Consider the following 26017-nt stretch of genomic DNA (forward strand, 5'->3'; position numbering starts at 1 on the left):
TTTCTATAGGCCATAGCCCACACCAATCAGATCTCCCTATCATTCAAGCGAAAACGAGCGAAAACAAGAGTAAAACCATGTGAGTGACATCAAAAAAGCTTGTGCTATAATTATACACTACTCTGTACATCTATCTGTAATAGGCCTCATTGATCCCTATGGGATTTGTTCACATTGTTATGTTTGGTTCACCGTGTAGAAAATTATTTATATAACCAACAAAAAAGCAAACCACTTTTATGGAGCAGCCATTATGCCATTTGGTATGGTTCTCCCTGCTGCGTAAAGCATGGGAACATGCTAGAGAGATGCTTCAGTAAGTTCTTCTTACTGAAGTGCTCCTGCCCATATAAATACATGTTAAAATATGTTTTTGGGCATTTTATATAACCACAAAAACAAAAGAAAATTACATTTTAGAGGAAAAATATATAAAATAAAAGTGAACAGATGATGTAGAATAGAGTAGAATGTTTTAAATAAATCTTAGTAAAAGGTTAAAAACACAAACTTGAAGACATAAAAAAAGTATAAAAAGTGCAAATATTTGCATCTGCACAGATGTTGCAATATTGGTGCTAAATCCATGCGACTTTCTGTAAAAACAGGTGCATTTGCGCAAAGGTAGGCATGTGACTATTTCATCAGCCACTGTTATTAAAAAAAACAAAACACTTACATTTATTTTGTAATTACATTTGGGCCACTAATTTATTATTAAAAAAAATTGTTCCCCATAAGAAGATTCATAATAATTTTTGCCCCTCTACAACAAAAAAGATGGTTTATTTAAACTTCCATTATGCCTCCTGTTATATTAACATTGCCCTGCAGTGTAACAGTGATGTGTTTGCCAATTTCGCCTATAGAAAGCAGCGTGTTGTATCTGGTGATTTTGAATTCAAACTCGGGCGAGTTTGTTTTTAATCTCCTGCGAGTTTGCATTTACCATGGGAGAGATAGGGGTTTATAAAATAGACACAAATTGCCAGATTGGATTTAGGAAAGTCAAAATCCCTGGTTAATGCATAATGGCAATTTTGCACTACAAATCGCTGGTTTTCTCCAGCGATTTGCTCCAATTTTAAATTGCCCAAAAAAATCGCAGCTTGATACATCTACCCCCAGGTCATTAGGATGAGGATGAAAGAGAGGCAGACATTGCAATATACATATAAGGGGAGTAAAAAATAAAATATCTCATCAATACAAGAATAATTTCTAATACTTTATTTTTACTAGAATGTTATATATCTGCATATGACATAGCAACACATGCAATTGCTATGGGTCCCATTGGTCTATGGAACACATGGTTCCAAGATCTAAATAAATTCCTATCTGACTCGTGGTAGTGAAAAGAATTGTTAATTTCATTTTCTGCACTGGGAAACATTAATACATGGGATTTGGCTCTCTACACTTTACAGTGATGGTGCTTGTAGATGTACTAATTGAAGAGTTATAAGCAGCTGTCTTTCTGGGAATCCTATCTTATAAATAGTTTTTGTTTAATTTTTTTTATCATCAATAATTTTTATTGAAATAAAACTGGGTACAGAAAAAAAGAAAGAGGAACATTAAGGGTGGGGACATAACAGGAGATTGCAAAGGTAGTGATGGTAAATTACACAACTGGGAAAGTACAATCCAAATATCAAGAGGAAAGTTATACTCAGAGAAGAGAATGATAAAAACACACATCTTAACAAATCCTATACGCTTGGTCGGGTTTTGATGGGTGACAAACTATTAATGTTGAGGGGATTTAATTAAGTCAAAGGATGAGAAAACGGGAGTAGAGCCAGAGGCTCCTTGACCCAGTCCTATGCCATCTGTAATATACACATGCCATTTAAACCATTTCATAATGGGGGTTGAGGCAGAATAGGAATAGGACATATTGTTTGTCTCCATAGCATAACTAAATTGTTTTTTTTAAATAACTTTGGACAAGGTGGGAGGAGAGGGATTCTTCCAATTTTGAGCTATTGCGGCTCTAGTTGCTATCAAAATGTGTCCAAAGAATATTTATCATGTTTCGGGATGGACACTGGGCAAGTATGGAGAAGTACCAAGATAGGGTCCGGAGCAATGGCCTCTCCGAGCACAGTAGATATTAGGCCAAAAACTTCTCCCCAAAGCAATTGAATAAATGGACAAGTCCAAAAAATATGCATTTTGTCAGCCACGTGGGTACACTGGCACCAAGAGAATTTCGAATGGGAAGGCCAAATGATGTTATCTAGCAGGGGTGAGAAATAATCTATATAGGAGTTTAACCTGTATTTCTGTGTGATTGATACATTTAGACATACAGAACTTAGCTATGTTTTCTCCCATTGTTGTGGGGAAATGGAAAACGAAAGGTCTGTCTCCCAACACAGCTGTGAAGGGGCCTTTGGAGACAGGGTCATAGCTTGAATATATTAATACCAAACATTATCCTTCCCCTGCTATTATTTTTTTATATATATATATATATATATAGAGATATATATATAGAGATATATATATATATATATATATATATATATATATATATATATATATATATATATTAAAGAGGTTACACATCTGCCACCATCCAGTTTCCCTGTTTTTAATAGTTCATTTCCGATGGTCAAAAAATAATGGTTTTTTATTTTGAAATACTGGGAAGTGTGGTATAGTTGGAGCTAGAGAAAGGTGTCAGGATTAGGAGGTGGTAATATAAAAGAAGGAAAAATAAGTCTATAGTCTTCATTAAAAATAAGAAGTCCGTGAAAGATAAACAAATGGCGTGTATGCAATGTATGTGATAATGAGGTCTGTAACTACCATATTAGCAAGGGTGCAGCCGCTATGGGAGCTGTTACACGTTAGCCTTATGTAACCCCGTCACTGTATGTGTTGTGGTGTGCAAAGGGTACACAGTGCACCTCTTTCTCAAGCCCTGGCTAGCTGATGGGTATGGGTGTAAATGACCTGGGGTCCCTGCACATGCAGGTGTTTCCTTGTAAGTAGTGGGACACAGGTAATGTCACTTTGTGGTGCAGTGCAATAAATGTCAGAATAATTTGGGCGCTAGACCATCTCTATCTATCACAAACTGAACTCTTTATTCACACTCCTCTACCTCCAGCACAATAATCATAATGGTTGCAGCAATACAGAAATATATATACAGCCCCTTACTCTCTCCACCACAGCTCTTAATGAGAAATATGAATATGGTTGCAAATATATTTCCTGTCTCCTCATGCACAGTTCTTAATGTTATCTAGATGTTATATAACATAGTTCACATGTCTCTTACACTCCATACTTCACTGCAGTACAGCCCTTCTCTGCAGGGGCATACACATGGATGCTAACTGGCAGGCAGCTTCTTTTCAAAGCATGCAGTTCTGGCACACACTGTGTAGCTCTCAACTGCAGCTCACCCCTCCTCTGCGGGGATGATGTCTCCTTTGGGCTCTGACACTTCTCTCTGTGTACTCACAACCCCTGGCTCTGACACTTCAGCTACCATGCCTCTTGCAGCAACCCCCCACTTCAGGGTCTCTTCCATGGAAAGTGTTCCCCTCTCTCTCGTGGGATTCTCTTTAGTGATCTGGGGTTCTCCCCCTTTCTGGGATTAGGGACTTCTCCCCTCTGTATATGCAACCACAATACTGTATGCAGCAATCCTCTTTTCTCTTTTGGGGTCCTTCTCCTTATGGGCTCCCCCACTCATGCTTAGGGGACAGTAGTATTTGTCTCTAGGCAGCAGCCACCACTCAACCACACCTGGGCAATGCCGGAGGACCCTGGAACACCCACCTTCACTGTCCAAGGTCCCCAGCTTTCACATCAGCTCTACTGGTCCTATCTCTATCTCTGTCTCTTCCTGTGTCTCTTTCCCCCCTTGCTGACAGCCCCTCCTTCCTCTTACTCAGTCTCTCCAGGCTGGGCTGGGTTGTCACCATAGCAACCAGCTTGTGTCACTTTCACAAACACCTAACTGGCCCTCTAGATGACCCTTCCTGTATTCACTGGGGTGCAGGGTTTACTAAAACGCCACTAGGGTGTGTTACACTTATATTATTGTTCTTATATTTGCCTGTACCTTTGACCCGGATGTTGTTTTGTGTTTCTATTCAACATGGCTTCTGTCAACTAGCATTATGCGTCTGTGATTATGAAATGTATCTGAAACATGGTGCCAGATGTTATCCTGCACACAAATGATGCAGCTTAAAGGATGCACAACATTTCAACATTGTGGTAAGCTTTGTAACAACAAAATAAGGACAAGGAATGCATGTATATGAATTGGATTGAAATTACAGACACCCTCCCATTGTGATTAAGTTTAAAGCTAGTCTGAAGAAGGAACACATAATTATGGCAACTACTAATAATATTCCTTCTTCAGATGGAATGCAGATGAGTGACAATTTTATTAGTGACTGGGAGAACTTCAGGGTTGATTTAGAAGATTTTGCTTTAGCTACAGGCCTTGACGATAAGCCAGAGGAGATTTAGATAGCCAGTGTGAATGTAAATGTACTTAAACCTGCAAAAAAATGGGATCTATGAACAGTCAATTTTTCGTGCCCGCAATGGAAGGTAAATACATTTTTTATATGACTGAGAAAGAAGGCAGCAACTTGTGAGAATGGCACATTAAAATATAAACATATATGGTACAAATTAGTATTGGACATAAATGTGAGAACACACACAGCTGTCCCTAATGAGAATGGAACGTACACTTGCCAGCGGCTAGAGAGCTGTGTGGCAAAGCAAAGCTCACTGACCAGAGAATCAGAGCAATGGAGAGTCAGGAGATTGACAATCTCGATTCTGCAAAATGAAAACAGCACAACATTTGTCACTTGGTCAAAAGACTGTCAAATCCAACGTATGCTATCCGTGGATTGATGCCGAGCTTATAAACAATCAAAGGAAATCTTCCTGCATGCATGCATTATGATCGATCGGAGAACAGAATATACACAACACCAGCTCTTCTGTATAGACTCTGCTCTGTTTTAATGCATACCAGGTTATACATTTATAGTACAGAGGAACTTGTTGATGGGCTAAAACAGTTGATGAATCACAAGATCAGTTTCCTGACAAGCCTGCGGTTGTACTTGTTCTAGCGTTATGGTGCAATTTTCCAAGAAGCCTTAAGGTAGTACGTTATTTATAATCAGCTACTTCTGCAGATGCCATATTTACTTCTGTTACTAACATCCTCTGCAAAACTTCTTACGATTACTAAAATATATACATATATCACTGAGCATATTAAAATGTGAAGCATTCTTAAAGGTACCCTACATTTCATATAAAATACATTATCAGACAATAGCATAAGAACCAGCGAAAGAGCTCACCAGCAGCCAAACCAGCAATCATACAACATGCAAATGGCAAAATGAATAGACGAGGGAAAGACTTGTGCCCAGTGTTTGGAATAACATGTACATCTTGTGGTATTACAAATCATTTTTCTAAAGTGTGCTTCTCAAGCAATACATGGAATTCATCAGGGAAAGTACACACTTTAGAAGAAAAAACAGCAGCTGGTGCAGACCTTCAGAGTCGTGAGCTGATTTACTCAGAAGAATGCATTTGTACTATAAGATCAGTAGGCCAAAAATGGTCTACACCTATTAACTTGAATAATAAGAGGCAACTCTGCCAGTTAGACTTAAGAGCAACATGTAATGTGATGAGTCTAAGAGACAAGATGAAGCTAGCACCAAGAATCCCACAACAGACAAGTGACAACCTGTCAGGGAAAGCACTGGAACTTCTGGATTCAAAGCAATCAGCCTGGCTTAACGCTAACTACAATGGAGCCATGGAAACTAACGTGGTGTAGGGCTTCGCCAGTAACCCCCGCAAGGAGGTATGGACTTTGTTGCTAAGACAACGCAGATCACGGCCCACCCTGCAGGTACCAGGCAAGAATGTCAGGTAGGGTAGAAAAAGTTAAAAGGAACGTTGATGCTGATACTGAGAGTAATGCTGGAACAAATAACAGGAATGCTGAAATTACTACAGGAATTGCAGGAACAGATATCAGTAGCAGATGCTGGAACAGATACCAGGAAAGGATGCTGGAACAGATACCAGAAAGGATGCTGGAACAGATACCAGGAAAGGATGCTGGAACAGATACCAGGTATACACTGAATATAAACATACCACAAATATGCTGGAGTTGAAGATACCACAAATATGCTGGAGTTGAAGATACCAGGAATGCACTGGAGTTGCAGATACCAAGAATATGCTTGAGTTGAAAATATCAAGATACCAGGAATAGGCTGGAGTTGAATGAGCTAAAATGGCAAAGTAGCAGGAAGCACACTAGACATGAAGATCTGGCTCCATTTTACCAGACAAGCGAGTTTAAATTGTCTGGAGGCATAAGGAGCAGGAGGCTAGCAGGCAATGCTGCATTATGGAAGTTTATAAAAGGTGGGCGTGTGCATGTAGGCGCCCGCCCGCATGTATGCTCACTCGTGATCCAAGATGGTACCTGATACTGGAACGGAGTGCCAAAGCCTTTGCTGAACAGGCTCCCTGATGTGAGGACACAGAGTTGCACGCTGAAATCCGGTAAGCGTATGGGAAAGTCATGCATGTGACAATACCAAACAGAAGTCGTATTCAGGAGAGCTGATTAAATCTTTGGGACGGTTCCGAACAGGATGCTTTGTTTGTGGATGTACACACATGTTCACCTTTGAGATTGTGGAAGCACATTAAAAAACCATTACTGGGACTGGTGCACTATGCCACCTGGGTATGACGCAATTCACAATTCCAGCTCCACTACACAAGATGAAATATCATCCGTCCAACCTACTGACAAAAGAGTAGCGAATTAGGCCAATTATGATGTGTTCAAGGGACCAGTTGAGTCGGTCCCAGTAATGGTACACTTTGAACTTGACCCAGGTGTCCCATCATTTCCGTGTGCCCTGGACAACATGCCCATAGCCTACAAACCAAGAATGGAGACTCTACTTGATCAATCTGAATCAGATGGCCATATTGCAACTGCAAGAAAACCAACTGACTGGATAAGCAAAATGGTCACTGCGGTGAAGCCTGCATTGATCTGAAATTTCTAAACGAAGCACTGCAGAGATCTCGGTATATCATGCCAACATTGGAGGATGTCTTATACAAACTGACAAAAGTACAAGTTTTCATGCTGGTTGGTGCATGGCATGCATTCCTGCAATGCAAGCTGGATGAAGAAAGAAGTTATATGATCACCTTTTGACCCCCATGGGTCAGGAAAAGGCTTAAACTTCCAATTGGAGTTTCTGTTGCAACTTGAGATTTTGACTGGGCTAAGTGGTATTGAGCCAATAGCAGATGATATTATTGGATTGTCAGTTCTTTTGTGTCTCTCTACCTGTGCAGATGGGATTCTCCTGACTCCCTGTGTTACCTGTTGCTATTATCTCATCCAGTCCTTCTGCTGACAGAGCTTCTGGATCTCAGCAATAACTAGCCGCAGGCCATCGCACCCTGATATTCCTGTTACTGTGCTTCCAAGCACTACTAGAACTCTCGCGTAAAGTGCCACTGCCATTGCTATATCCTGATCCAATTCCTCTGCCGTCAGCACCTCTGGACCTCAGCACCTATCAGCCGCAGATTATTGCACCCTGTTGATTCCGTTACAGTGCTTCCAAGCACTACCAAGAACCTTCTTGTAAACTGCTGCTGCCATTGCTACACTCTGATCTAGTTTCCCTGCTGACAGCACTTCCGAACCTCAGCAACAACCAGTTGCAGACTATTACACCCTGTCTTTATCTCCACTTCTGTTGTCTCTCCACTAGATCTCGCTTATCACCAACTGGGAGAACCGCAATCTGCGACACGAGAGCGGCTAAGTCCATATTCCCTTGTGGGGGTCACTGGTGAACACCTTTTGTGTCGCTAGACTCCGCGCCTTCCAGTGAGTGGCACTAAACTAAACATATTCAGAAAAAAGGATCCTCTTGAGCATTGTGCTGTGACAGTTTGAAAGTTGACCCAGGAAAGAACAGAGCGTCTTGGAGTAGCCAAAGCTCACAGATTTAAAGTAGTTTCAATGTTTGTTGGGAATGTGGCATGTCTGGCCAAATTAATGGCTTGCCTGTCGGAGTTGTGTGAGAACCTGCAAAGACTCCTGGAAAGGAGGCAGTCTGACACTGGCTTCCAAACCATAACAATGCGGTGCAGGAAATAAAACATTTGGTCTCAGTCACACCTGTGTTGAATTATTACGCTTTCATCAAGCCAGTCATGATTCAAGCAAACCTGGACTGGGATTTTGCCTGATGAAAGTAGTTCAGCCAGTTGCATTTGCTTCTAGGGCATTGACCCCAACTGAGTATAACTATGCACAGATTGAAAAGTGCCTGAGCATTGTGTTTGCTTGCCACTGTTTTCATCACTAGCTGCTAATTGACATCTTAAAGAATCCTCTCCAATGTTCAACCAAGCATCTTCAGAGCATATTGCTTGCAGTACAGCATTAAAACTTCCATATCATATACAAATTGGGCACTGAGACCCAATCAGTGAAATTCTCAGCAGAGCAACAGCTGTGGATAGGGTATCCAGAGCAGATGATGGGTACCACACTGTTTCTAAGTGCAGACCAAAATTGCACAGGTCAATGGCTACATCAGGTCCTACAGCATACAATCAATGCTGAGAGTCTGCAGGATATGAAGACCATTGTACTGGCAAGATGGCCAGATTTAAAAGAGGAAAAACCACTTACAGTGAGGAACTACTGGTCATTTAGAGATGAAATCAGCATACAGAAAGGTATTCTGTATAAGGGGCAAGGGTCAAAATACCAACGTCTTTAAGACCAAAGAGACTAACATGCATAAATTCAAGCCACATTGAGGACAGTGCATGTTATAGACAAGCAAAATATAAATTATACTGAGCCAACATACATAATAAAGATCAAGCACATGTACAACAGAAAGAAACCATGATGTCATATGATATTTGACATGTCCACGGCAGGTTGACCACTACAGTGACAACACAGACCCTTGAAAGTCCATAATACATTGGCCAACAGAGGGCAATGGCTGTATTCCAGCATCACGCCTGATGTCAAGAAGACTCAAGATATCCTTGTCAGTTGGCAAAACATTAATTTAGTCCAGTGTGGTACTAGGCATACCATAGAAACTACAGCAGAGGAAGCACATTTTTAAATTGCAGTACGATTCTTCAGCCTAGAAGCTGCCTGAGCTCAACAACAGGGAGCCATTCCAAGTGAAGCACCTTACTGGAGATCTCACATGCCTCAGGAGACTAAGCTCTAGTGTGAGAAATGTAGCACCACACTCAGATCTTGTGGATGTAGACGGTACTCTTTACAGACACAATTGTGTGGATCTACGAGTAGAAGAATGGGCAACTATGCAGGAATACGGTGGACATTCTGGAAACTCACTATGGCTCATTATCACCTACTAGTGATAAAGAGACCCAGCAGAATCCTGTTTGTTCCCAGAGCGCACGTCAGTCATGACCACCTTAAAAACTGAATTTATAGTTAAAAATAAATAAAATACAGTAAACTTTCAGCTATGTTATATTATTCAAAAGAAAGGAAGATGTTACAGATCTTAGCCTTATGTTTAGCGTCACCTTGTGGGGTGTTTTTTTCTTATTTTTGCCTGTACCTTTGACTCAGATGTTCATTTGTGTTTACAACTCAACATGGCTTCTGTTAGCTAGAAGTTAATGACAGAAACTTTTGAGACATTTTATCCATTCCTTTCAGAAATGTGCTTAATGTAGTTGTTTGTAAAAAACTAAACAAACATTTTTTGAAGTCATTAAGCAGTGCAGAACGCAGTATGATAGTTGCTAACTGTCAGCAAATGTACTGCACGTCAGTAAACATGCAGTGGCATTTTAATTTATTAGTAAAAAATATATTAAGGTCAGAAAAAACTGCCATCTTACGCATATTATGATGCTGAGTGCAAATAGACATACCAAACTAATGATTTCAACAAAAGATATGATTGTAAGCCCTTTAAAAGGCTTAATGGCTGATAACATGACTTTCTTTACCTTCTTACCCTTATTTAACAATAACCTTAAATAACTGACACGAGACCTGAGTGTGGCAAATTTAAATGATTTATTTAAATATAGTGGTGGAGAAGAGATCAGTCAGTCTGACGTCTACCAGGCAAAACCCAACTGTCCCAGCATTAACCATTGGGACCTCATCAACTGGGGGACAACCAATCATACACCTGGGTTCAAGAGGGGGGACAAACAATTACACCCTGGGCGCACATATCTACCTTAACGGGACACCGTGTCCTGGACTTAAAGAACCCACCCATTCTCTGGGCTAGACGGAAAGCAACCACAGGGCAACCCACAGGGGCGGTACCTGTACCAAGAGTATAGCTGATTCACTTGGAGAGGTGGGTTCAGCGTGCCCACTACCGTAATGTGTGCCCAAACCACTGGCCGTCAACTGTACTGCGTTTTCCAGCTACGTCAGGATCTCTAAAAGCCGTGGCTGGCCACCATACCTACACCTACCTATGCTACACTCCTACCTGTCTCCTACAACAAAGCCAGTGCCCTCATCACTCTAGCGAATTCCAACCGGCCTATAGAGGAACGGGCACGGGAATCCAATTCGCGGGTGCTTCATCTGCCAGCCACTTAAAGGGCACATAAACCGAGACAACACAAGACAAACTATCATTCCGGATCACAACTGCCCTGCGCCCTTAAGGGAAGAAACGCCAGACCCTCCTAGGCAGTACATCGGACCAGCATAGGAGAAGGGCAGGCCAGAAGGCATGGACCCAAGCTATGACGGATTGCAGCAATAGTATCAGGTCCATAGATTTACATCGGCCCAAATCATTTCTCCAAATGTATCACCAAGATATGGGGCATCCCATGACTAGCTATGTCCTCCAGGAGAACTCTACTCCCGGGCCATCGTAAACCCCTTTAACCTCTCCCATAGACCATTACTAACCCTGGAAACAGAAAGGTGTCCCCAGTTGCCCTGTGCAATATAGCCCATTGGACATCAAAGTGTACCATCACCCAAATCTGCAGCGGGGTCCGGTGGTCTGCAAGACAGGAAAGAAACTAAAATGTTAGCATACCTAAGCAGCGGCAAATTAAAAACAGACAAAGTAGGGAAAAGGAAATCGAAAAAGAAAGAATAGAGATACCAGTGGGGAAACTCACACACCCAGCAACACCAGCAGCTCACCATACCAGAGGTGTACACGCTTATGTGGTTAAAGAGGAAACAAAAGGGTGAGTGGAAGACACAAGCGAGGATAAAACCATAAAACCTTGTGGTGCCAAGTTCCAATCAGGCCCACATTTTAGAGGAAAAAATGGACAAATTCCTTCGCGCCCTACCTCCAAAGGCAACAAGCAGCCATAACCCTGTGTCATCGCAGCAGCGAGAGTAAGGCAAGGAGAAAAGTAGGAAGTGACAGCCGCACATAACTTTTGGCAACATTAGTATTCCATCTGCCTAGTGCCTTAACATACTAGATACAAGCGCCAGGAACCTCTGCAGATGTGGCGGCCCCAGTCTAGAAGGAATGGGTGCGGAATTGACAGAAAACCCACCAAATTACTCGTATAAAAATAAGGGAATAAAGGAGAAAAATAATCAAGCTTCTCAGCTGCTGCAGACCCGTGGTGGATTGCAAACAGCCACCATCAGTAGTGGATATTTTATGGTTTTTATGCATATTCCTTATATGGTTGATTTAATAAATATTAACTCTTATTTTTCAGTGTCTTTTCTCTTTCATTGGGAGATTCTCTGGATATATATTTGGTTTTTTAATATTGTATATTTAAAAATCAGCATCTCGGCAGCACAACCCTCCTTTGTTCTTTTCTATGGGTGCGGAATTGAACAACTATCCAAGCCTAGTGCAATCCATATCTGCCTGAAAAAACCATCAAGAAAGGGTACCTGGTGAGAGGAGAACCATCTCCACTCCTCCCCGCCATGGGACCGCGGCCAAAGGCTGGCAATTTCACTGCCAATTGTTGCAACCGGTTATACAGAGAAACCAACCCCGGGCGTTAGCGTAATCTAGTGTACCTTACCCAGATGGTCTGAGTTGAACCTTCTCACTGTACAGCTGACCTGGGAATGTGCATATTTATATATACAAGAAACGTCCAGCTCCAAAATACCACTTCCCATCCATATATCTAGGGTCCAAACCCAGATCCATAACCAGGAGAAGGAAGGTCCTCCATGCTGCAAGGCATCTTCTCTGCCCCACAGGGCATGAGAGAAACTGTATCAGCCTCACTCATTCACTCGGCCTATCCCTGTTCAGTACTGCAGATGGGTAAATTTGTATTGGAGATATTAATGAAAAAATGGGTCTACGTAACCCTCCCCAGAAAACATACTTTACTGTGTAGCATGGGGAAGTAAACAGGGAAGAAGTAGGGCTGCGACACCAGGTCAGAGGCCCCCTTGACGACCTACTCCTGTAGGAGGGGAAAGGCGACAGAGTAGTTAACAGAGAAGAACGCTTCCAAAATATCGTCAGCTCATGGGCCCAATTCAAAATTAAAGAGTTCATCCTTACCGCCTGTCCCAGGAACGCATATTACCATACGTAGGAAATACTCTGAAAGTACAGCCCCCTTATTTTTAACTAGTACTTTCGCTGATAGCCAATAGTTCTCTGCATGTACTATATCCAAATGTCCTGTGCCTTTGTAAATTAAGTCTAAAATTCAACAAGCTCTGTCTTGGACACTCTATAAATCCAGCAGCTTCATACGAGGAGCACTGCTTGATCACATGCACCCAGCGGTGCCAGGCATACCACACGTGTATCTGTATCATCATACCCTTCATGTATCTGTATCCAATCATCATATCTGAATCCGTATCATGTCTCTGCATATATATCTGTACCTATATTTAACAACGCCAAAATATTCACTTAACAGAAATATAGAAAATTAAATAAAAAACCTATCCCCACAGATTCAGATAGAACAGTAGATACAGACTTAGTGTAATATAAAGCTGAATGATGCTGCCCTTTCACATTGCAGCTAAAACAGGTTTGTTCCATTGTGTTAGTAGTGTAATCAGCATGCACAGGCCTGCACACAAATAAAGTTAATATGCCATAGCGTCCTTGACACATACTGAGAGTATTCGGCCAGTGTAGCTGAAGAAAAAAATTAGATTGGGCGGATAGCACCGTGGCGCCTTAGGTGAAATATCGAATGGCACTATCTTTAATAAAGGATAATCTGATACCCCGTGGACCATAGAACACCTAGCAAATATAGAAAATCCCACTGAGAATTACTATTAGGGAATGTATTACAAAGATTATCTTCATCCTTTATTAACACAGATGACAGAAACTGGTCCTGTCTTTCTCCAGTTCATTGGAGTATCGCTCCAGTAATTGGCTCTCAGTGTGTAAAATCATTTCATTGGTCACTCCCTTAAACAGAACCTCCTGAGAGTAACATAGTGTAGATCTATAGCCATAACAGATGGATACCTGATCGCCCGCAAAATGTCCCTGAAAATGACAATGGCCCTGGTTGGCACAATAAACCTGTATGGTCCCTGCTGGTAGAGTAATACAGAATAGTATACTAACTACGCACGTGCAAGAACAATCCCACATATGCCTAATAAGTGAACCAGGATGAGCCCTAGGTGGCGCTACCCTCCATCAACTGAATGCTATAGGTAAAAATTATCATGCGAAAACTGCTATACCCACAAAGAAGTATACTCCTAAAGCCTGTGTACCTAATAAGTCTGAACGCACCTTGCTAAGGACACAGCCCACTCCAAACCTGTAAGCTATGTCACACAGCCAGCAGCTCTTCCATAACAGAACCCATCTGTATGAACTGCATCTGTTACCATGACAAAATGAAAGTGAAAGAAAACATGCATACATATACTGATATCCTTACCGCATATGGACATGTGACAGTACAAAAAAATACATCACAATTATATTATGGACAGTCAAACCTTTAGCCATCACATAAAATTCTATATAAGTTAAGCAGGGATTCTGCTACACAACTCGCAAATCCTGTCACAAAGGCATTAATTAGCAGTCTATTGATACAATCCCTAATGGGCACATCCCTACATGTTATATAAGCAATTGGCTCATGTAAATTGATATATGGTAATGAGAATATCAGAGGTTACACATCAGGGGCCCTGACACTGCAGGCACCAAGCAGAGGTGTAGCGCCATAAGACATTTACACCTGCGGAAGGGGGGACTGTTGGCAGAAAAACTGCAACTTATAACCGTTGGCATTGTTGCCAGTGAGTGGGGGGGAACAACCTTATTAAGTATTTGCAAACCAGTATCCCCATTTAAATATAATAGGAGGGGCAGCATGTAAGGAGCATTGCAATGTATGCAGGGCCGGTGCTAAGGTCCTTGGCGCCCTAGGCACACTTTCACATCCGCGCCCCCCCCCAGGCACACTTTCACATCCGCGCCCCCCCCCCCCCCCAGGCACACTTTCACAATCCGCACCCCCCCCCCCTCCCCACGTCTTTCCTTACCTTTACTTGCCGCCATAAAGCTGCTCCTCTCTGCTCCGTTTCCTCCCCTCCACTCACTGACACTGTCGGGCCGTGATGATGATGTCACGCTTGACAGTCAGTGAGTGGAGGGGAGGAGATGGAGCAGAGAGGCGGCGTGGTGATCCATAGCCCCTTCCCCCTCCCCGTGGATTTATCGGAAGCTGTGCGGCGGCTGTGGATGGTATGGTCAGCGGTCGCCGCACAGTTTTAAAGTAATTTTTATTCTGTTGCGCCCTCCAGAGCCCGGCGCCCTAGGCAACTGCCTAACCTTGCCTAATGGGAGCACCGGGCCTGAATGTATGCAAGCTATAAGGCAGAACTTTAAATGCACATGTCAAAATAACCCCCCCCCCCTTTTTTTTATTAAATTGACATTCGAAATAACTACATAAGACGGTTCTCATGACCCCTTATTGTCATGAGCTATGTGTCAGCCTGGATGGACAAATAAGATGTGGCAAATAGTAAAAACCAGCACATGTGCAACAGAAACTTCTGTGTACACTGCATATGTCTGTGACCTACATGTTCCTAAGTGGCTAAAGAAAAGCTGGTGGGGGGAAGGATCCTTGCTGCATGATGAGTGCAAAGACTGATATCACATAAAATCTTAATTAACCTGATAATTACAACACATGTATCATACCTACCAACTTTTGAAAGTTGGTAGGTATCCGGCAAGCAGGCTGGCTTCTGGGAGCCTGCCGGGGGAGGTGAGCGTGATGGGGATGGGGCTCCAAAATTCATATCATTTTGACCCGCCCCCGGGACGTAATGACGCAAACGCGTCATTTTACAGCAGGGGGCGAATCCAAAAGTTTTGAACCTAATTCTGCCCACTCACTAGGAAGTGGGCAGATGCGGGAGATTGCAACACTCTCCCGGGAGTCCGTGAGACTCTCGTGAAATGTGGGAGTCTCTCTGACATTCCGGGAGAGTTGGCAAGTATGACATGTATTCTATAACCACTGACCCACATACCATTGAATGGCTGGCAGGGGGAAGTGAAAAGGCACAGAGGAAAATGATGAAGACTAGAATAGGTGCTATCAAGATTAGCTGCAAGCAAAACCCTCTTGAAATATATAATAGCTATCATAACTAGAACAGACATAATGGTACACTTAGCTCTGCGCCTCCTGCAGCCCACATGCTGAACTCAATAGGAAAAGTTCAATGCTAGTGTGAAAACTCTAAGGGAGGGAAGGGCTGAATTGAAAGGAGGTTTACAAAGTACAGTTATGTGGAACTAAACAGAGAGGAAAAACCAGTAAAAGACAGGAGAGGTATAGAATAAGGAAAGGGAAAGAACAAAAGGATAAAGCCACAGGATGGTAAATACAATGAAAAATGCAGCAGAGTACAGGCAGGGGACATATACTCATCCAGCAACGTCCAGAACTGCAGAGACTGATTAATTTTCTGCCCATCCCACCTATAGCCCATGTCTCCCTCTCCTCTATGACACCAGGGGGTAAATGTATCAAGCTGAGAGTTTTCTGGCGGGTTTGAAAAGTGGGGATGTTGCCTATAGCAACCAGTCAGATTCTAGGTAGCATTTTGCAGAATACACTAAATAAATGATAGCTAGAATCTGATTGTTTTTTCAAACCCGCCGGAAAACTCTCAGCTTGATACATTTACCCCCAGATGGGTATACTCAAATAGTTAACTATTAAACTCCAAAGAATAATCCAGTTTGAAGATAAAGCCTCAGCTTTTAAATTGCCTTCAGGCTTATTTTCATCCCTCAGTTCTTATTCTTACCTTCCCTAATCTGCTGTTGCTACTACATTCTATTGTTCAGAAATTTTAGTATAAGAAAACATTTAGGCTCATTTATTAACATTGCAATTAAGTGCAAAATTTTTCCACAGCAATAAATCAGACATGTTTTAATAGTCTAACTTGCACCAGACAAATACAAGCGAATTGCTGATTGGTTCCATGGTTCAGTCATATTTGCCAACTTCTTGACTTTCACCTCTGGGAGATCCTGGTGGGGAGGCCAAGTGACAAGTTGGGAGGGGGCATGGCAACAGGTCAACATACGCTTAACCCCGGCCATTGCATGTTGCTATTCACCAGGAAACTAGGTTACTCCATGCTTTGGAGAACCTTTCGGTTACCTCACTCATGAAGTTTAGTCTAACCAATTACTGCTGGAAGCTGCGCATATCTGTGTTGGAACAGCACAGTCACTCCCACATTATGACAAGCCTCTTTAATTAGCTTCTAGGCTGAAGAATCGTACACCAAACATGGGAAATGATTTTGCTTACCTTGATCCCTACAGACTGGGGGACCCCAATAACTAGTATTGAGCACCATAACGTGGAAGGCGTTGAACTGCTCCTATGCTATCACAAGCTGTTTCTCGTTACAGGAATTTGTTATTTGTTAATTTGTTGGTTTTTTTTTACTAATCAGAGAGTTTTGTTTCGGGTGGATTCAGGGCTATTTTAATTCTTTCAAAACCATAATTTAAACTCTGATCTTAACTGTAAGAACTATATTTGAGGAAAACAAAAAATATTTTCTTTGAAGACAGACTGCTACACTCAGAGCACAGTGAGCTCAGTTTCCCTGAGAGATAGAAATGCCTCTGGGGTGTTTGAGTCCAAGCTCATAAACATACATCTAGATAACAATTTTCATATAACACAAGCAGCGGAAAGTCTGATATGGAAAAAAATATTTTGGGACCTCAAGTATCAGCAGTAACATGGGTTGATAATTAAGATAAGCAGTATGTGAAAGTGCCCCCCATTGCATTGGAGAAGGGGTACAGTTTTAAAAATAAAAAAACAAAAAGCCAAATACATTTGATTAGAATAAAAAAAATACATGGTCTACATAGATGGTACTTCTGTACTTGCCCTTCCCTAAAACAGAATAGTAGGACTAGTAATATAAATTACATTTCTTTGTATCTTGTTTATATATTGAGTACTTCCTTCCAGTCTATGTTGCTCACCACAAACAGTCGATATATACTCCCAGCTGTGATACCCACAGTAAGCACCCTAATCCATGTTATCACTAGCTACCTACACCTTGAGCACCTGCTACCATCTTTCTACTAGTGACACTTGTCCCAAGCTCCTCTGGTTCCTATATATATATATATATATATATATATATATATATATCTGTATATCTATCTACCTGTATATATGTCAGGATTCCAAGTGAACTCAGGAAGCGGCAACAGAAGTATAAAAACCAAATGTCTTTATTCTGGCAAAATATATGAACAAGGATTCAGTTCATGGAATATGCAGATTTTCAGGTAGCGGCATATACAGATATAACTCCAAAACATAAATGTGAACAGGTGTGATGAATGACAGGAAAATCCACAGAGCAACAGGTTCCAAGCAAATGACAAATATAGTTAAAATACAGGAATAAATATAGAGTTACCCTATTGCCAGGATGCACGAGTCTGTCCAGGGAAGCAAACAGAGTAGTTGAGTCCAGTGACCAGGCAGAGGTCTGGGCAACAAAAGTTCAAGCAGAAACCAGTGTCCAGGCAGAGTTCAAGGTCACAAGCAAATAGGCATAAACTGGTAATCAGGCCAAGATCAGGGCAACGAGAGTTCAAGCAGTATCCAGGCAGAGTTCAGGGTCACAAGTGAATAGCGATAAACCGGTAATCAGGCCGAGGTCACAACGGGAGATCAACAGCAGTAGAACAAAAACTGGAACAGGGAGAAACAAGCAGCAGCCAGGGATTAACGATTAACTGCACAGAGCAAAGACTGAGGCAGGTATTTGAAGCTGTGAGACAGGTACAGTTCTAATTAGGCAAGGAGATTAACTCCTTCAGGCATGGTGTACAGTTCAGCGGCAGAACAGCAGCACTTCTGGTGGATTTGAGGTACTGCTGCTACATACAAAATATAGTCGTAACAATATATATATATATATAGATATATATATATACATACACACACACACACGCACACACACTATATGGACAAAATTATTCGGACGCTTCACCAATACAGCAACAGGGACTGTAATGCCATTGTTTTCAAATACATATACTTTAAAATGGAGTTGGTCCCCCTGTTGCAGCTTACACAGCTTATACTCTTCTTGGAAGTCTTCCCACAAGACGTTGGATTGTTTCTGTGGGAATTTGGGCACATTCATTCTGTAGAGCATTCATGAGGTCAGGCACTGATGTTGGATGAGAAGGCCTGGTTCGCAATCTCCTTTCAGTTCATTTCAAAGGTGTTCAATGAGGTTGAGGTCAGGGCTCTGTGCGGGCCAGTCAAGTTCTTCCACACCGAACTCATCAAACCATGTCTTTGTAGTACTTGCTTTGTGGCCTAGGGCACGGTCATGTTGGAATAGAAAAGGGCCTTCCCAAAACTGATGCCACAAAGTTGGAAGTATAGTCCAAATTGACTTGGTATACTCAAGCATTAAGGTTGCCCTTCACTTGAGATAATGGGTCTATCACAAACCCTGAAAAACAGCCCCATACATTATCCCTCTTTCCCCAAATTTCACATTTTGCATAAAGCAGTCAGGCAGGTAACGTTATCCCAGCATCCGCCAAACCTAGACTCCCCCATCTGACTGCCAAACAGAGAAGGGTGATTCGTCTTTTCCACTGCTCCACAGTCCAGTGTCAGTGTGCTTTACACCACTCCATCTGATGCTTGGCAATTGTCTTGGTCATGTGAGGCTTGCATGCAGCTGCTTTGCCGTGGAAACCTATTCGATTAAGCTCCCGCCTCACAGTTTTTGTGCTTACATTAATGCCAGTGAAAGTTCGGAGCTCTTCAGCTATGGAATCAGCAGAGCGTTGTCGTCTTTCACGCACCATGAGCCTTGACCCCGCTTTGTGATTTTACTTGGTCTTCCGCCGTATGGCTGAGTTGCTGTTGTTCCTAAATGCTTCCACTTTCTAATAATATCACTTACAGTTGACCATCTAATATCCAGCAGGGATGAAATTTCACGAATCGTCTTATTGCGAAGGTGGCATTCTATCACAGTACCATGCTTGAAATCACTGAGCTCCTTAGAATGACCCATTTTGCATCACAAATACTTGCAAATGGAGACTACATGGCTAGATGCTTGATTTTATACACCTCTGGCAACAGGTCTGATTGAATTAACTCATTTAGTTTAGTCAATTCATTTATCTTATACATTTTTAACTAATTTACATGATTTATAGCACATACTCTTTACACATTAATGAGAAAAAAACATTATTATTTAAATCAAATGTTATTATTTTTTAAGTTCAAACAAATAAAACATAATGGGATGCAATCTCAGCATCACACATAATTAAACTGGTAGCACACAACATTATAACTTAATCTTCAGTAAATTTAGTTCAGGTGAGATATAAATACAAAGAAAAATACATTTTTTGCCTTAACTTGTTGTTACATTAGTCATTGTACTCCTTATTCCATAAGCTTATACCGCCATTTGTACATACATTTTTTACTTAATTAGGGAATTTTACTTGTTTGGTAAAAAAATTGAATATTATTCTGTCTCAGGAGAATTGAAAAAAACAATAAAAAGTATATTTTCTAAAAGGATTATTCCATCCAAAACTTCATCCAGTCCTATTGCTATTAGCAACAGGCTGTTTTTTTAGAGGGGGAGGACCCTATTCCCCCAGGAAATTCAGCCCCGTGATGAACAGGCTGGGGCTGTGTCACATTATGACAAGGAGACCCCATCCTGTGGGATTCTCTGTTATTGTATAACCTGTCCAGTTTGTCATAGCCTGGTGCTGGTTGCTGCCTTTGCAGGGGGACACCACACTGTTCGTCCTCATGTTATTGCCGCAGTCAGCCCAGGCTATGAGCAGTGATGCCTAAAATTAGAGGAGGGACATGCCATTTTTGATGGTTATCATTAGCAGCACAGACTTTTGTTACAGGGGTCAAGCAGCCACAAGAGATTTGCCTCCTGTCAGACATATCTTTATCTTCTTTGAACTCTGATAAACTCACTATTGTGTGTACCCGCCATTACTGTATTCTGCCTCTCTTGCACTCCCCTTTCCTTCAATGTTCCTCCTCTCCAGGTGTAATGTGGAACAAGTCAGAGATAAAAATCTTGATACAGGCGCAGGCATACATATTTGTGGTACACAGGCGCAGAGGTGAAATGCGTATAATCTGCTAAATAAAAGGGACTTGTGCCCATCTCAAAATGAGCCTCATAAGTTCTATATACCCAGTAACCATTAATGATGTCTGTTGATTTTGCCAGAAAACTCATGGCTGCAATATCCCAACTGGAGCGAGAAATGATGACAAAGGCTCAGCGCCAGATTCCAAAGTGCCAGGACCCTGTGGAGAAGTTGAGACTGCAGTGTCTTGCAAGAGGGGCATCTGGAATTAAAGGTCTGGGAAGGTAAATTGACAAAGGCAATCTGTGATAATACTAAATTATGCCTTTTTATAGTCACTTTATCTTTGTTTTAAGTTTTATCTTTTGGTTATTCCCTAAAATAGTAGGAAAAACATAGCAAGCAATCAGATGTCTTGTTTCATTGTCTAGTAGATTGATCAAAAATAATCGCTGATTGGTTGCTAGAAAGTACTAAACTTAGTTTTTATATATATATATATATATATATATATATATATATATATATATATATATAACATTTTTTTTCTTTATCTCTTAGGCCTGTTTACTTTTTTTTATCTCAGTTATATTATTTAGGGGAATAGAGTAACTATCAGTGGCGGAACTACCATAGTAGGAGGGCTTGCAGCTGCAATAAGGCCTGCGGCTGAGGAGAAGTGGACCAGCAATTCGATGGGTCACCCTTCTGGCACTTATTCCCTGCTATCAATGCTCAGTTATTGTCTGTACTACTCAGGAGAGTAGCCAACAGTGAACTGGTTTGGGCAGAGTTGCCAAGATGTAGTTTTCTGCATCTGACTGATCCGAGCCCTTGAGCCTCTCAGCCAATAACAGGATGCCTTATGGAAAACACTCCCTTCACCAGACTATGATATCGTGCTCTGTGGGGTTCTTGTTGGATTGTTGTCCTGAGTGAGTGGGCTAGCAATGGTGCATGGGAGTAGGGGCTGCGTCTAGGGGAAGAGAGTGTCAAAGGTGCCTAAAAAGTAATTTAGGGAAAGATAGGGTCACAATGCTGTTGGATATCCAAGTCATGGAAACACCTCCTTTAAGTTGCAGCTGAAGTGCACACCACCACCCTGTGCAAAGCCAGGGTAAGGTGGGTAGGATCCCCAGGGTCTTGGGCACTGGGGGTGAATGGCCACTCCCAATGGTTATGGTTACTGTGGAGCTGGCGTTTTCACTGCTGTTCTTAGCCACCATGTTGCATAAGGTCACTTGGGTACATTTTTTCTAGAAAAAACCCCACCATGGTCTTATCTGTGTGGAGTTTGTATGTTCTCCCCGTGTTTGCGTGGGTTTCCTCCGGGTGCTCCAGTTTCCTCCCACACTCCAAAAACATACTAGTAGGTTAATTGGCTGCTATCAAATTGACCTTAGTCCCTCTCTCTATTTGTGTGTGTGTGTGTGTGTATGTTAGGGAATTTAGACTGTAAGCTCCAATGGGATATACAGGATATATATCCTGTATTGTATCTGATAATCATATTCTTTGCAACTGGAAAACTCAGTTAAGAGTAACTGCTCCTTTTCCTAGTCATTCCTTTTCCTCTGTATCAAAATACAGGGCTTTTCGTATCATGGATGATAACTACAGTAATTCTTTGGATCTAGAAGAATTCTCCAAAGGGCTCCAGAACTATGGAGTGCTCCTGCAGCCAGAAGAAGTGCAAGAAATTTTCCAGCAATTTGACACAAATGGAAACGGGACCATCAACTTTGATGAATTCCTCAACTCTATCAGGGTAAGAACTGAGAACTATAGGTATTAGTGAAATTTGCTACACTAATTAGATCTGAGATTCTCAAACCTTTATTATATTGTACCCTCTTATGTCTGTAAAGTTTCATCAAGTATCCCCTACTGTGGACCTGCTTTACCAAGTGCAGCCTAGTATAGATTTGCAGTGAATAGGAAAAAAAGTTTAGACTCACCCATTTTAATCAGAAAAATGTTTGCATCCTCTGGTTTAACCTTCATCAATCTTCTGTTTCTGGTATTGCCTGATTAGTAATGAACATTGCCCCCTCTATCATCTATAAAAATAAAACCACACCACACCTTTCCCCGTGTAGACTACAGCACCCACCAGTGTTGCTACAGGTCTTTAGTACAAGTATAGCAGTCATGACCACGGGGCACTACATGATCACCCTGTGCTCCATGCAATGTTTACCTGTTGTTTATGTCACTGAACCAAGTACATTGCGGACAATGTTATATATTCTCACCTTTCTCTCACTGGGATTCCATGTTGTCATGCATCTATGGTACGGTCTGAAAATAAAAAGTTTTAAAAAATAGTTTAAATTTTTCTACTGTTCAGTTTAGCCTAATTAATGGATTAAATGGGAGTTATGGAATATCAGTACTGCCTATATTACATGTGGCACATTTGTGTGTTTTTTAATAAAATTGGAAACCAAGAAAGTACAAGTTGAAAGTGCAACATGTGTCCCATTATAAGTATAGTATGAGACCTCTTCTCTACCAGCTGGGAGCTGGCTAAACATTTAAGATATTTACAGAGTGGATATGGCTGTGCACCTGTGCAGCAAGGAATTCCCAGAGAAATGTACCATCGCCAACCCTAAGATCATGTTTATGTTTAGACTGGTTATACTTTTCCAATCCCTGATATTCCAATCCAAGATATTCTAACTAATTGGCTATAGGCTTGATTAACCCTGTAAATATAGCAATGCTCTGATTTGCTTTTAATACCATGATTAACTATTGGTTGGGCTAGCCCTGTTACATGGGAAGACCTTGACTTTTTTTTAGGCGAGGCAATTTTGCATAGCCACGCTCCTCATTTACTCGGATTAGTTAGTCCCGGTTGGTCCTACCCCTTTTCCCAGATGATCAGACCTCTCCACCACAATTTAATGGGATGAAGATTGCTGCTAGGGGGGGGGGGGGGGTGATTGCCCCGATCGCCCCCCTCTGGACCCGGCAGTGCGCTGTGATGTGTTCAAATGTACTTATAATTTTAAAAGAATCATTGAGTTAGACTGTTTAAACAGAGGCTGGTTAGCCTGTGAATATATTATTGTATCAATTGGGTACTGGTTGCTGTAGCTCTGGGACTATTTCTTATGCACTGATTATACTTATTTCTTACAAATGCTGAAAGAATATCTGATGTAAATGTGGGCGAGAACCTAGGATCCAGAAATCATCAAGCAGTATGGTTTAGTATAAAAACTGAGACCAACTCATTTTTTATTTTTTTTTATTGAAAGCCTTAAGCGTGCTTTCGTGTCCTAGTGCTCGAAAAAATAAGTGAGAAAACCCAAATAAAAAACGTGCACAAGGTTGCGGGTCCCTTGATCCCCGACCCCCGGATCCATAAGGACCCTTAAGGGGCAAGGGTCTTCAGACCCCCTTCGCCGCAAGGCTAGGGGGTCCCTTTTGCCAAGGGTTTTACCCCTTGGCACCAGTTCTTCTGCCTCCCCCTGGAAGGGGAGACCTCAGAGGGGTTAAGGGAGATGGGAGCCACTGGGACCACACCACCTCCCCTAGATCATCAGGGGATCGGACCGATAAGGGATGCCGCAAACCCATCCAATCCAAGTGAGCAAAAAACATAAATATAAGCCAAAGTGACAAAACGGTGTAGAAAATAAATAGTGCCGTGTATAACGGCCCCAGCCTTTCGGCCGAGATGTTAAAAATTGTTCCTGCCCAGCCAAAAGGCCAGAGCAAGAAAAGGTGGTGGTAGCTGGAAGTGAGATTGTGCGCTGTGCCATCGTGTCAAGTGAGGGTGACAAAACCTCAAGTGATTTCCGGCACCCCTGGGTCACCACTCCAGGGGCACTTTTTGAACTCAGGCGTTCCAGCTACCGGCCTTCTGGCCAGACCAAGTTTTCCCATGGTCTTTTCAGGTGGGCGAGGCCTTACTCAGACAGGTACTCACTTGATCTTAGCCAAAAGGCCGAGAAGCGAGAAGGACTGAGACCAACTCATACCACACAAAAGCAAAGGTGTTAGATTTTAGGAAGGCTGATTTTGTAGAGATGGGAAAATGTGTGGCAGAGTGTAGAGTGGAAAAACTTGAAAGAAGTGCAGGAGAGGTGGGAAAAAATTCAAAAGTGCAATACTCAAAGCAACAGACCTTTGTATCAAAAGGGTTAAGAAAAGTACAAGAACAAGGAAGCCAGTGTGGTTTGCAAAAGAAGTAGCAAGTATTGTGAAAGAAAAAAAAGATGGCCTTTAAGGAATATAAGCAGACTCAGAATAATGAAGACAAAGAGGGGTATCTTGCTAGACAGAAGGAGGCTAAGAAGGTAATCAGATGTGCAAAGGCACAATCTGAAGAGAAAATGGGCCAGTCAGTAGGTAAAGGGGGCAAAACTTTTTTTTAGGTATAGAAGTGAAAGGAGAGAACAAAAGGAGGAATAATAAGACTAAATACAGAGAGTGAGGGTCTTGTTGAGAGAGACAAGGTAATAGCAGATCATCTTAATCATTATTTTTGCTCAGTGTTCACTACAGAAAGAGCATGGAAGGGGCCACAGTGAAGTTGCAAGTATACTCATGAGCTAGATACAAGTACATTTACAAAGGAGAAGGACCTAACAGAGCCCTCAAAACTGAAAGTGGATAAATCAATGTAGATGTAGCTTATCTAGATTTTGTCACAAGCTGCGGCTCAACGGCTGGCCGCCCTAGTGTGTTCGTGCAGCCTATGGCTGATTGGGGAATGGTTCAGCTGTGCATTCTGCAGGTGATCGGTCCACATCACTACTTAAGGCAGTGAGGACTTACACATGCTCCATTCTCCTGCGTTATTCTGGATAGTTCTTTGTTGTACGGCCACTGGCTTGCTTACTGGACTTTGTTGGATTGCCTGTGACCCTGACCTCTGCCTGTTTTCCGGATACGTTGCTTTCTGCCGGCCTTGACTTCACTCTGCTGCCTGCTGTTGCCCCTCTGACCTCGGCCTGTTTCTGGACTCCGATACTATCTACTATCAGGCCCTCGCCTGCGCTGCAGTAATATTATAAACTGCGTCCAGCTCTATGGGAAAGGCGGCTGCTATAGGTGAAGACCTCTCCTGCCTGTTCTACAAGGTTATGATATTTGCTGTCAGCCCTAACAGATTTTAGTAAAGCTTTTGACACTGTCCTACATCACAGACTGTTAAATAAACTTGAAAGCTTGGGATTGGATTCTAAAATGGTTGAATGGATAAGATCTTGGTTGCAGGATAGAAAACA

At 42.0% G+C, this 26017-nt stretch overlaps 1 protein-coding gene across 2 annotated transcripts in view; it reads left to right on the top strand.

The window, feature by feature from the left end:
- The window catches only part of CAPS (calcyphosine), a 36055-nt gene that overhangs the window by 4768 nt on the left and 5270 nt on the right, over positions 1 to 26017 (top strand). Inside the window, exons 2-3 of one of the 2 annotated variants that reach the window (XM_075204654.1) lie at positions 20912 to 21055; positions 22332 to 22539. In XM_075204654.1, coding sequence (XP_075060755.1) covers positions 20919 to 21055; positions 22332 to 22539 — 345 coding nt within the window. In that variant the 5' untranslated portion in view covers positions 20912 to 20918. The remainder of the gene's footprint in view (positions 1 to 20911; positions 21056 to 22331; positions 22540 to 26017) is intronic. The other variant, XM_075204655.1, reaches the window with a different exon arrangement.

This window comes from Mixophyes fleayi, chromosome 1 (assembly GCF_038048845.1).
Source record: "Mixophyes fleayi isolate aMixFle1 chromosome 1, aMixFle1.hap1, whole genome shotgun sequence".
Taxonomy (NCBI): Eukaryota; Metazoa; Chordata; class Amphibia; order Anura; family Limnodynastidae; genus Mixophyes; species Mixophyes fleayi.